Source organism: Oryza brachyantha, chromosome 1 (assembly GCF_000231095.2).
Source record: "Oryza brachyantha chromosome 1, ObraRS2, whole genome shotgun sequence".
Lineage (NCBI taxonomy): Eukaryota > Viridiplantae > Streptophyta > Magnoliopsida > Poales > Poaceae > Oryza > Oryza brachyantha.
Genome location: NC_023163.2, coordinates 13071218 through 13084804, shown reverse-complemented (window position 1 = coordinate 13084804; position 13587 = coordinate 13071218). Strand labels below are relative to the sequence as shown.

The window sequence follows — 13587 nt, the reverse complement described above, 5'->3', positions numbered from 1 at the left end:
CTCGGTTTCAAATCAGTAACGTGCGTCCTTTTGTATCGCAGCCAAAACAGCCACGGTTCTTCGTCCTTAAATATTTGACATTGTTGATATTTTTATAAATATTTAACTATTTATCTTGTTTAATTTTTTTCAAAGATGTAAAGATATATATATATATATGCATAAAAGCATATTTAATAATAAATAAAATGATAAATAAATAATTAATAATTATGTAAATTTTTTAAATAAAATGAATAGTCAAATATGTATAAAAAAAGTCAACAGCGTCAAATATTTAGGAGAGGAAAGAGTATGTCGTTATGTTTTACTATCCATAAAAATGCTAATAATGCACTTAGGGTCGGATCTAATATAGCATGCCAGGTTTCAGTTGATCCTGACAACTTTCTAGCAAAAACCTAATTGCTTAACATCCTACCTCTGTCCTATAATAACATCATTTTTCGATTTTTGTGTCCAAAGTTTGACCATTCGTCTTATTTAAAAAATTTATACAAAATTTTAAAAAAATAATCACGCATAAAGTACTATTCATGTTTTATTATCTAGACAATAAAAATAGTAATGGCAAAAAAAATTAAATAAAACAAAGAGTCATTGTATCTAAAATCTGAAAAATGAACTTAAGCAACAACACATTGTGACACCGGTATTATATCATAATCATCCTAGCTCTGCTACCTCTGTGCTGTTTGTTACGCTTCCTTTGAATATTTAGCATGTACTGTAGTAGTATTATGCATCAGTGGGCCAAAACATTTTTGATGGGTGCCTCCAGAAACCAAAGCCCAAGAGGCAGGAGAGAGCCCCGCCCACAAATGCGTTCCGAACACGATGGTCGACGGAGAGTCGGAGACAACGAAAAGGCTAATTACGCGCGCCCTCGTTACGTACGGAACGGTCGGGTGAGGAAACGTTTTTTTTTTTTTTTGTTTCGGCCTCAATCCCTTGCGCATGTCTTTTTTTTTAAAAAAATTGTCTCAAATTTGTATCCATAGAGTTCATATGTATAAAGTTTATATATACGCTGTATGTAAGCATAAAATTTCTATGGATAAACTCTTTATGTATAAAGTTTGCATGAAGTTTGAATCCGTTCCAGACTTATATTATAGAGTTTACATATTCATAATTTATACTTGCAAAGCTTTTATATATGTGTATATATAAATTATCTATGTATAAACTTTCTTCTATGTACAAATGTTTATGCATATTTTTTTTGGAGGTTTTAAGATGTTTTTGAATTTATTCTAAATCTATATGTAGAAATTTTATGTGTACAAACTTTATGTATGTAAAGTTTGTTTGAACAAGGTTTTATATGTGCAAAGTATGTATGTATGAACTTTTATATGTATAAATATATGTGTATTGTTTTGGTTCGGCTTATATTTTCTCCAGGCTTGGGTCCAGAAAAGAGAAGCAAAGGGTACAACCGTATACATTGTTTATTCCTTTTTTTTTTTGATTCATGCGATAGGGACGTGCGTGATCGTTCACGAACTTCGAACTAGACCTATCCGAAGATAGATAATAAATTATTGAAAATCGATAAGTGGGAGTGGAATTAATCAGTGGGTAGTTTCAAAGAATTGAAGGCATTCTTTTGTGATTTGCGCGATAAGATTTGAGATCAAGCTAAATAAATGGAGTTCAAATACGAAGTGGAACATGGGCATTGTTTCATTCTTCACCAAGGCCATAAAGAGTATTGGTGATCATTCCGTTTCGCTGGTTGTATCAATCAAATTCAAATGTAGATCAGGTTGAACCAATCAAGTTATTTCTTTAATGGATAACATGCGAAATGTTGACAGGTCTATGGACATAAAAAATCTCGATGAGCTTTCTATTAAGCTCGTAACTAAGAGCAACTCCAACAGTTAGGCAAAAATAATTTCTTAAATATGTTGTTTTAGCATGTTTGTAATCAATATAGCAAAGGAAAAATTGTTTTATCTCCAACAACTAGGGATATTCCATTTGCCAAAAACAGATTAAGTCATTAAAACGGTTGGAAGCTAATGGAGATCGTAGATTACCGTCTCTATTGTCGCTCCCGTCGCCCCAACCAGTCACAGCGGCAACGGCCCTCAGCGCTGCCAGTGGCTACCCTTCCTTCGGCCGCACGGGCTCCGACGACGAGCATATACAGAAATTTATAAATTTATATATGTATTCTTAGCGACCTAAAAACCAAATAATGGAAAATAAATTTCGATAAAAAATTCTAAAATCAACTCCAAATTTAAGGTTAAAAATTTAAAATTTGACTTTTAAGCATATACAGAAATAAAAAAAAAGAGGATGATAACTACTATAGAATTTAATTTTATCTCAAAATAAAGTACTTCATATACTTTCCCTAGTGACCAATTATAATCACCGCCCCTCTCATTCTTATCCCTCTAAAATGAAAAAAGTTTTTATATTTTGAAAAACTTGATTTTCAGCTTTTTTTTTTTACAGTTTGTCGTGAAATGGTTATCATGATATGGGAACGTGTTTTTAACAAAACATTAAAGATTATCTGATTTTACGTTAGTATAAATAATAAAAATTAACTACTATAAAGTTTAAAATCTACCTAGTAAGATGATCGACTTTTATGTAGAAATTACTTACCGATAATATATGATGTAATAAAAACATACGTGTAAAACTGATAAAAAATCTAATAAAAATGTAAGGAAAGAAAAGCAGCCAGATTTCCCTATATGTCCACAGCAGCTCCGTCGGCCGTACTTATCCGGACTGCCGTACGTCGCCCGGCCGCGGCTGTCACTGCTTGTCCAGCTGTCACGACGCACTCCTCACACCCACCGCCGTTGATAGCACACGCCGCGCCGGAATAAATAGTATTACTCACTCTATTTCTTTTATACTGGACATTGACTTTTAGTTTGTATTTAATAATTCGTTTTATTAAAATATTAATTATAATATGATTTATTATATAAGTACTTCATCCGTCAATAAATGTTTAAGATCACTGACTTTTAATACACGTTTAACTATTTATTTTATTAAAAATTTACATAGTTATTTATTATTTTTATATCATTTCATTTATTGTTAAATATATGTTTATAGGTATATATAACTTTACATATTTATTTTACAAAAGAATTTAAATAAAACGAACGACTAAACATATATTAAAATGTCAGTAGCGTTAAATAAGTATGATTTATAATTTTATGTATTTAAATAAGAAATTCAAGTAAAATGAGTTATCGATCAAAAAGTTGATGGTGACGTACAAAATAGAATAGAGGGAGTAGAGTAGTTCCATAAACTAAAAGAAAAGAAAAGAAAAATTGCAGCTGCCGCCACTGTCGTCGTCGTGGTCGCGATCGAGAAAGCGAGCGAAGGCCGAAGGGGAAGGGGCCCCCGCCCCGGGTCAGTCGTGCGGCGCGAACGGCGGATCAAGTCTTCGTCACCTCCCCCTCCCCCCACCCACCATCCGTACCGTCCGTCGATGGCCACCAGCGGCAGCAAGCAATCCGCATCGCGCCGTACGGGGGGAGGAGGAGCTGTACGTCGGAGGCCATCGCCGCCATTAAACTATGCCCCGGTGGGTTTAGGTGGCCCGCGTGCGTGCGTGCCCCCCCCCCCCCCCCCCCTCGAGACCAACGACCTTCTCGTTCTCGATGCCCAGCCAGCCGAGCCCCCCCCCCCCCCCCCCCCCCCATTTCGTACTACTAGTCTAGTACGGGTGTGCTGCAGAGGGATCGCGAGGGTGGGTGGGGGTTGACTCGTATATTTCCGCCGCCGCCCGGCCGCTGCTGCTGCTTTTTTCTTGCGGCAGCGCAGGCCTCGAGAGGGAGAACCGTACCGTGGAATGGTCAACCGGCCGGCGACGCTAGCTTGCGCCACTGGCGGGCGGTGACGGGGGAGAGGCAGGCGGAGAAGCAATGGAGGAGGGGAGGAGGGGAGGGAGGGAGCACGGGACCGGGAGGGTCGCCGCCGTCTGCAGCGGCGGCGGGGAGGAGATAGAGATTGAGGCCGCGGAGGCTTCCTCTTCTGGGCAACGCGGCGGTCTGGACGACAATGGTGTCCAGGTTAGTTTTCCTTTATTTTTCTTCTTCCTCTGCTATGGGTCGAGGGACTGACGGCATATTTATAAATGAAAAATAATTTGTTAATAAAAGATTTATATACGTATTATTTATGACCAAGCTAAGATTGAAAAATAAACTTCTAAAAAAAATTTAAAGTTAATTTAAATTTAAGATTGAGAATTTAAATTTTGGCTTGATGTGCATAAGTGAAACAGATGGGGCGTATGCTTGCTATCTTCAGCTTCGCCGTCTGCTCTTGTCCGCACAAGTTTTAAGCAAACCATATCCATAATTGTTGATTAATTAGTTTAGCCAATTCAGATATGTAGGGAATATCTGTTTGATATTTTTTTGGAAAGAATCTGCACGGTTCATAATCAAAGTTTCTGAAAGAAAAAGGATGACCTTTGGCTTTGCTACCATATTTTGTACGAGGAAACTGTTGTCCTGTGCGACCATAGATCATACCATCTCTTCATCTGGTTACAAAAGAATAAGCCTATTTTTGTAGGATTAATTTATAGTCACATAATCCTATGGTTTGATTATTGCACAAATTTGCAGTCTTGTAATATATAGTAGTTCTTCTCAAACACACAATAGAGCGGATTGAGATCCCACGTCATTGTGTCAGTGCCATTAAAATCACTGACATGTGGGTCTTATTCTCCTACAGATCCAGTGACGGTAATGTCACTATTATAATAGTAGAGGACGTAAATCCTAAGAAAGTTGCGTATCATTAACATGTTTCTAGTGGTGGTTGCCAGGAATGAAGAGGAACGCCTCTGTGATGGCAAATTGCTATTGCATTTGTCAATGGCATTTAGTTAGTGTAGCATATTGTAAAACTTGTCTTGCATTATATATACTTGACCTGTCGGAAAACAATGAACTCTACCTCTAGTTGGTTTGGAGATTGGCATGAACTGTTATAAAATAATTGTTATATGTAATTTTAAGGTTATCAACAAATTAGTGGAATAAGTTTTAAATAAGAAATTCCATTTTATTACCATGAGCTTTCATGCAGTCAAACAATTATCAATCATAAACTTGAAAACCATGAAATATTCAACCTTGAATTTAATTTGACTGACTTTTCAACTTGGCACAAATTTAGAGTTACTTTGATTAACATGGCTCTCATGCGGCAAAGCACCTCAAGGCTGAAACAGTTCTTAAATTTTAAAAATTATGTCTTCCAAATTTTAGAAAAACATTTCACTTGTAGTCAGAAGTAAGCATGACGTATATGAAAGAAAACAAGTTAGTGGAAAAATAATGTTTTTTTAAAAATAAAACCATCTTTTACAGCACAATTGAACTATATATTCCACCAGGGAAAATATTTAGGCTCTAGATACTGAAATGTACAACTTTGTTTTTTTTTTCCCAGAACGTTTTTAAGTCCATTTAGTAATTTATATCTGTGAGAGCAGGTGCCCGGATGGAAGAGATTTCTTGCACATGTTGGACCTGGATTTGTTATCTCCATCGCATACCTTGACCCTAGTAACTGTAAGCTCCCCTTTGCCCTTCAATCTTCCTTGAACTAGAACTATGCCTGTCTATGCCTGACCAGTTTGTGTCCATCCATGCTCCTTATTCCAATGGTGAGAAAGGGTAATTTTAAGTTATAAGTGGCTTTGATCAATTCAAAAATAGTAGCAAGGAATATGGGTGGTTACTACTTAAATTCATTGCAGGCTGTGCTCAATATATCATATTTTTCCCTTTCTAGTATTTACGTATTTAACTGCTTCACTTTGAAATTCGGAACAGTGCAAACTGATTTGCTAGCTGGATCCAGCCATAGATACTCGGTATTAACTCTCAAAATTTCTGTTGAATATTATGGTCTACATTTTTGTCAATTAATTGTAAATTTACCATCTCACTTCACCTTCATTCATCTTTAAAATTTCAGTTGCTATGGGTTCTCCTGTTTGGGTTCATATTTGTGTTGATTGTACAATCGTTGGCAGCAAATTTGGGTATCATTACAGGTGAAACTACTCATATTATCTAGCTGGTTATAAATTATACTACCTCCGTTTCATAACGTAAGATGTTTGATTTTTTTTTGCAACGTTTGACCATTTGTCTTATTTAAAAATTTAGTACAAATATAAAAAATAACAAGTCGTGCTTAAAGTTTTTTTGATAATAAAGTAAATCACAAGCAAAATAAATGATATTTCCGTAATCTTTTGAATAAGACAAATGACCAAACATTGTAAATAAAAAAGTCAAACATCTTACATCATGAAACGGAGGGAGTATCTTATATGAAACTTACGACATAAATACACTGTAGGAAGGCACCTCGCTGAGTTGTGCATGGGTGAATATCCAAAGTATGTCAAGTACTCCCTATGGTTACTCGCAGAGCTAGGTGTAATTGCTGCCACTATACCAGGAGGTATTAGTATTGTTTGTTTGTGTTTTCCTTGCATAAATGTTGAGATATTTTTTACTTGTTACATGGGAGAAAATATTATCCTTATTACAGCATATTTGCTGTCTATTGTCCATTTGTCCACATATTCTCATAATGAGGAATGGTCATCTCAGCCCAGTATATTGGAGATTTTTTTATTTTTTATAATTTTTTAATAAATAATTTTATTACTAAACCTCGAAAGAAAATATTTTCACTTTCTAACTTTTTTGGTCATGCCACCCCTCTTGACTAACGTGGTATCATTGGCTTGCCACGCTAGTCTTGGTGGCATGGCTAAAGTTCATATGAAAAAAGTATTTTCCTTTGAAGTTTAGTACTGAAATTTTTTATTAAAAGGATTTAAAAATAAAAATTTTGTATTGGAACTAGAGCTTTTTCATTAGGACTTGTAATAGTGCGTCTATTCTCACATTCCTGTTGCTAATTATATTAAAAATACATGTATAAACCATGGGGGTAACCCATAAATTAGGTTAATCTATTGAAAGAAATCTAGATGCATAGTTTTATGGAGCTATTCAACAAGCATGGTTGGTGGTTGAGCAATAGGTTGTAAGCGAACAGAAATTTAATGTTTCATCAACATCTGAAGATTCTGCTTGGCTTGGGAAACTTGTGATAAGTAATTATGGCTTTGTGCATGGTTCAGTCGCTGGGATATTAATATTCCATTTTCTGAAAAAGAAAATATGACACTACATTATACTTTGAAGATAGAAATGCTAAACCCTGAACATGTGGTTTATTAGAATGTGACTGTCACAGTGTGGAGTCCTAGGTTTTTATCTTGTGTTATTTCTGTCAAATTTGAAGCAAATACTCCGATGAGTCACCAAAAAATATTGATTTGGAGATATGCTATTTCTTTCTAATTAGATTCATTATCAAAAGTTCTTTGTATTATTGTTGATTTATAAATACGTTGTAACAGAAATTAATGTTTAACGTCGTATTATTGAGACCATGTCAATGTCCAAGATAACATGTTTATATAACTGCAGGGAATTATTTTCTTGTCAGCCACATAACTTATCTAGCTTGATCACAATTTGTATAATTTATTTCTTGACATAAGCTTACAGAATCGGCATTATACACTACACTACTCCTTTATAAACCTTACATAATTTCACAATTTTATATTATGTATTGCAATTCTTCAAGGTTCATTATTCTTTCTGTGGTCTTTGTGCAGTTTTAGGAACTGCTTTAGCCTACAACATGCTACTTCATATCCCTTTCTGGGCTGGTGTCTTGGTGTGTGGGGCATCCACTATCCTGATTCTCGGGTTACAGAGTTGTGGGGTAAGAATTTTTCTCTCCTCGTAAAATAAAAAAGAAACACAATTAAAGAGCTCACCAAATATGATATTTTTCAGGAAAAAGTAAAGGAAAATTTTGTCTATGCCAATGGTGAATGTCCACTTTTCATATATCACTAATTCTTTTGACTTCTTGTTGATGCCTCTCTTCCATCAAGCCACATTTTCCCTCCACCACCACCACCACCACCACCATCAGCCTGCACTAGCACTGCCCTCCTCCACATCTGTTGCCTCCCTCTCCACCTGTGCTAGCGGAAGCCTTTGCCTCAGAGGAGCCTGCACTAGCACCATTGTGCTGTGAAGTATCCAACTATGGAGGGTCTTGTCCGTGTTGATTGGTGCTGGAGGTGAGGAAGAGAAATCTGATATAAGGGTAGAGAATGTGAACAAAAGATGAGGAGGAGATACAGTGGAGAAGACAGTGGAGAAGACAGGCAAAATAGTCAATTGGCAGTCATCAGTTTTGGACTAAAACAGAACTTCAATGGGATAACCAAAATGTGGCTTGTTAGAAGTGGCATAAACCTGAAGTCACCAATGGGATAAGCAAAATGTGTAGTAAGTGGACATTCACTAATGGAATATGAGAAATTGTACCCAAAACAATTTCCTCTAGAAAAACTGCACCGAAAATAAATGAATGTTCTCTCTCTCTCATGAAAAATCCCATTCATACTGCTATCTGAAGCAGATACCATATTACACAGTTACTATTACCAGTAATAATATATTTCTTGTGGATTATTTCCTGCCTTATTGTAGATACATTGTAGATTGTGTCAGCAAGCAGATTGACATGCATGTCATCCCTTTACATTGCAGGCTCGGAAATTGGAGTTCATTGTATCAGTTCTTATGTTGGTGATGGCTACTTGCTTCTTTATAGAACTTAGCAAAGTCAACCCTCCTGTTGGAGGGGTAATTGAGGGGCTTTTTATCCCAAGGCCCAAAGGAGAATATTCTACTTCAGATATGGTTGCGATGTTTGGTTCCCTTATTGTTCCGTAAGTTTTAGTCCTACATGTGACTATCTTAGTACTATAATTTTACTATTTATCTGAAAATTCAAATGAATTTACATTTTCATTGTCATTACTTTTTAGTTGCAGATCATTATTTTCATTTAAAGAGTTATATATCTATTAGATAAACAAACCTTTGAATATTGTTTCACACTCTAAAAATGATGTTATTGTCGTTAGCTCATCTAATGTAAAGGAAAAGGAATATTTTACAAACTTTCTGTGTTTTTTGATAATATTAGGCATAATCTCTTCCTGCATTCTTCTTTGGTGCTAACCAGAATAATGCCAGATACTCCCAAAGGACGCAAGGTAAAGGAATATATGTTTATGTTATAATTAACATTAATTTCTAACATCTTGACGTATTTCTTTACTCTTTTCCACTAAAGTGAAAGAATATTTTACTATATAACCCATTGATATTTTTTTTTACCAAGGTGATTCTGCTTGTCCTCTAGATTATTCGTCTTCATATAACATAAAACATATTTCAAAATGAATTTATGTTTACATTCAAGTTTTATTGTGGAATTGAAACCATGCATGACAAATGAACATATATGACATGAACATTTATATTTTTAATCAGAATGAAAACTACCCAATAATTTCCATATTCTACAGCAGGTCTGGATGGTTTTGACAATCCTCAAGAGAAGGTTTAATTTTTTTTCGAGAGAATTCTTTATGTGCCACTGAAATTAGATCGGTTTCCTTATATACCGCTTGAAATTGATTCTTCTCCTCCATGCCATTGTTTTAAATTTGTCCACCCCCATTATACCACTACCTTCAATGAACCGTTAATTGACCATTAAATCAACGCAAAAAAGACATTTTCCCTTAAGGAAAAATTCATGTGACTATCAAAATTTTATGTTTCATATGTTATATCCAACAGCTCTATTAGTAATAAATATAAATATAGCTGCTATATTTTAATTGCTATCTATTGTTTTATAGCACAATTTATTACTAATAGAGTTGGATACTTGGATATAATTTATGAGAAATAAAATTTTGACATTCACGTTTGAATTTTTCCTTAAGGGCAAATGTGTTTTTTTCGTTGACTTAATGGTCATTGACGTAGTTGCATCATGAGGTGAACAAACTTGAAATAATGGTATGAAAGGAACCAAACAATGGTAGTTGAATCATGACGTAGTTGCATCAAGTGGCGTATAAAGAAACCAGAAAATTTCCACTGGCATTTAAACAATTCTCCCTTTTTTATGTGTATCTAGCTCTTTATATTTATGTTTTTTTGTGTTCAACCTTTCATAATTTCTTCCTAATATTATTTGAATCTACTTTCCTGCAGGATACTTCTACATTCTTCTTGCTTGAGAATGCATTAGCTCTCTTCATTGCACTGCTGATAAATGTCGCTATTGTATCAGTATCTGGTACTGTATGTGCCAAGAATCTCTCATCTGCCGACACAAGCACGTGCAGTAGTCTGACATTGAATTCAACTTCTGTACTACTCAAGGTATAGTATTTCACGAAAACATATTACTGCATGTGTAGCAATATGTGCAGTAGTCTTAATCTTCCATCGCTTACCCTTTAGCTTATAAGGAGACGCGGAAATTTGGATTGTAAAACTTAATTTTGAAGTTAATTTTAAGTTTTTTTAATCATAGTCTATTTTCCAACATTTGCTTCTAAGTTACTAAGGATATATATACAAAAGTTTTACGCATAGCCGTTACGGCTTATAATAAGCATAGTGAATGGATGAGGTTTACTGCATACATGTTTCACCACTAAAAGGAAACAATAAACCACAAAATTATATTAACAGAAACCTAAATTAGTGGAGTATACTTTTTCCCTAGTGATTCCTCGTTCTTTGTCTTATAATATGATTTAATGCTTGTAATGCAGAATATTTTGGGAAAATCAAGTTCAACTGTGTATGGTTTGGCCCTTTTAGCTTCTGGACAGAGCTGCACAGTGGCTACGAGTTATGCTGGCCAATACATTATGCAGGTACATTTATGCAGGCATATAAGTTTGCAAGGAAAAAGAACTGCAGAGAAAGTCAACATATCATGTAATGTAGGGAAAATTTTGTGTTCTCCTAGTTATAGAACACAAATAATTATATAACTATATAACATGTGTTAGAAAAAAAAACTAATTAGCAATCAAATCTTTACTAAATACATGTGAGAACTTTGGTAAAATTGGTTTGACTTAGGTCAGCTTGGCTTATAATCATTTGATACTGTTCTTAGAAGAAGATCTGAGAGTTAGATGCAATAAGTTTTAATTAATAGCAGTCACAAGGGAAATTATAAATACCCTGCTCTATATAGTTACCAATAGAAGGCTCTCAAGGACAAACCTATTAGATACCTTTAGAAGATATGTCATCCCAATATGAACAAATACAAATTTCGAGTTAATTGCATGCCCACTGAATTTTAAATGTAACTTTGGAGTTAAAGAATTTGTTCACCACTGGTAACGGATAAGACGTGGCTAGGGAAAGGCTCTAGTTTTGTGCCAGTATATAAATGGGCATTTTCTTTCTTTTTTTAGTTTTGGTATTATTTCCTCCCTAAGTTTCTTCATACAAGATTTACCAAATGTTGTTACAGGGCTTCTCCGGAATGAGAAAGTGTATCATATATCTAGTTGCTCCTTGTTTCACCTTATTACCTAGTTTGATAATTTGCAGCATTGGTGGTACTTTACATGTGCATGGAGTTATCAACATAGCTGCGGTAATTTCTCTTCCTAAACTCTTCTTATCAACAGATAATAACTAGGTATATGCACACTGGAACAAAAGATGAAACATTATTGAATGAAACATGTCATATTTCACTAATAGGAACTTTAGAACCATAGATTAAACGAGTGTAATAATTATGGGATGTTACATAATGTGAATTTTTTGATGCAGATCATATTATCAGTTGTGCTGCCATTTGCTCTAATTCCTCTTATCAAATTCAATAGCAGCTGCACAAATATAGGACCATACAAGAATTCAACATCTGTAAGCTTGCTAATACAGCTTTTACTATTCAATTTGTTCATGACATGCTTTTACCATACAAGAACTGAAAATGGTTTATCAATAAAAATAAACTTGCAAAAATAAATTAATTTATATTGAATTGTTAGTGTTTCTAAAATTTGATAACAAATCAATATGATTTAAAGTGGATGATAGGAGAGAGGTCGGTGTCAAACTAACTAGCACTGAAAAGTTTTTCAAAAAAAAAAAAGAAAAGAAAAGCATTGAAACCCAACCCTTGGCACCTGGGAAGTTAGCGTCGACACATTCAACCTTGATACCAACATCTCTGGTGCTGAGAAAGGGGTTCACATTTCAATAAGGTTTTTAGGATGTATTTATAAAATATATTTGCTAAAAGGGCTAAATGTCAAAAGGATCTGTAGCTAGCGACCAAATGTAGCAATATATGGTTCAGTTAATTCCTCTTTTTAAGTTCTGAAAAAATCCTCTTTTTAGAGAACTATAAGCATATCTATGTGGTGCCTCAAGTTTAGGTTCATGTGCACATTGGATCATGGGTGGTACATATATCACATTATAATATCATAACTGGAATCTCAACTAGAACTGTAGGTCACAAATACATGTTGATGTTAGAGTTTTCAATTTGTAAAAATACCTCAAAGAATGGTGTTTCAATAAATATTTGAGTACAAACATATACTCCCTCCGTATTTTTATATATGACACCGTTGACTTTTAAAATCATGTTTGACCATTCATCTTATTCAAAATTTATATCCAAATATGCAAAATTATAATGCATAATTAAAGTTTCTATAATAATAAATCATATTATAACAAAATAATTAATAATTATATATTTTTTTTGAATAAGACGAATAGTCAAACGTGGACTAAAAGTCAACGGCGTCATATGAAAAACGACGGAGGGAGTATATAGTTCAAGGTAGAGTAATTTCAAGGTAACAGTGTTTCTTTTTGTGTCAGTATCTCTACATGACTACATCCATATTTTTAGAAAATATTTTTTCCAGATAAATCACGGATTCTTGAAGTATTATTTACATTTACTAGATAATTGGAAGTCATTTTCAACATAATGTGCATTATTGCATAGAAGAAATTCAACTTCCTCAATAACACCATGGTTTTCATTATTCTCTGCATACACCTGTCATCAAATTGAACTCAATACTTCTTGTTAACTCTTGGGATTTTACCCTTTTATGTAGATTATCCGAATTGCGTGGATACTGTCATTGGTGATTATTGGAATCAATATCTATTTCTTCTGCACTAGCTTTGTCAATTGGCTTGTCCATAGCGACCTTCCTAGGGCTGTCAATGCAGTAATTAGCACCCTTGTTTTCCCTTTCATGGCGGCCTATATTGCTGGTCTGATCTACCTGGCTTTCAGAAAAGTTAATATCTCTACTCCATTCCCGACCAGTTCAGTTTCTTGTGAGATTGAAGTTCAACACATGCAAATACAAGAGAAGAATGAAGAATTAGGCGTACATTTGTGAATAGAAAAAGATAACGCGCTCTGTCCATGTAATTCTTCTATGGACATGCATCAAGTTGTTAATGTAGCTTGTACTGAAATGGGGCTTCAATTAACTGAAGATGTATATAGCTCGAAATCATTTACAAATGCTGTAGCTAGCAACTGTTTGTATGTAGCAAAATTTTCCTA

General features: G+C 34.6%; 1 protein-coding gene across 3 annotated transcripts; it reads left to right on the top strand.

The window, feature by feature from the left end:
- The first annotated feature begins 3723 nt into the window (after positions 1-3723).
- Positions 3724-13587, top strand: LOC102720844 (metal transporter Nramp4). 3 transcript variants are annotated; one of them, XM_006645863.3, is made up of 13 exons: positions 3724-4070; positions 5513-5591; positions 5856-5896; positions 6001-6079; positions 6391-6495; positions 7733-7842; positions 8685-8866; positions 9127-9196; positions 10212-10382; positions 10781-10885; positions 11500-11625; positions 11808-11903; positions 13124-13587. In XM_006645863.3, the coding sequence occupies exons 1-13, from the start codon at positions 3924-3926 to the stop codon at positions 13415-13417; spliced, it is 1605 nt and encodes a 534-aa protein (XP_006645926.2). In that variant the 5' UTR covers positions 3724-3923; the 3' UTR covers positions 13418-13587. The 3 variants fall into 3 exon arrangements, with proteins under 3 accessions (XP_006645926.2, XP_015699225.1, XP_040378322.1); XM_015843739.2 differs by having other exon boundaries at positions 3981-4070; positions 5780-5896; XM_040522388.1 differs by lacking the exon at positions 3724-4070 and having other exon boundaries at positions 5543-5591; positions 6395-6495.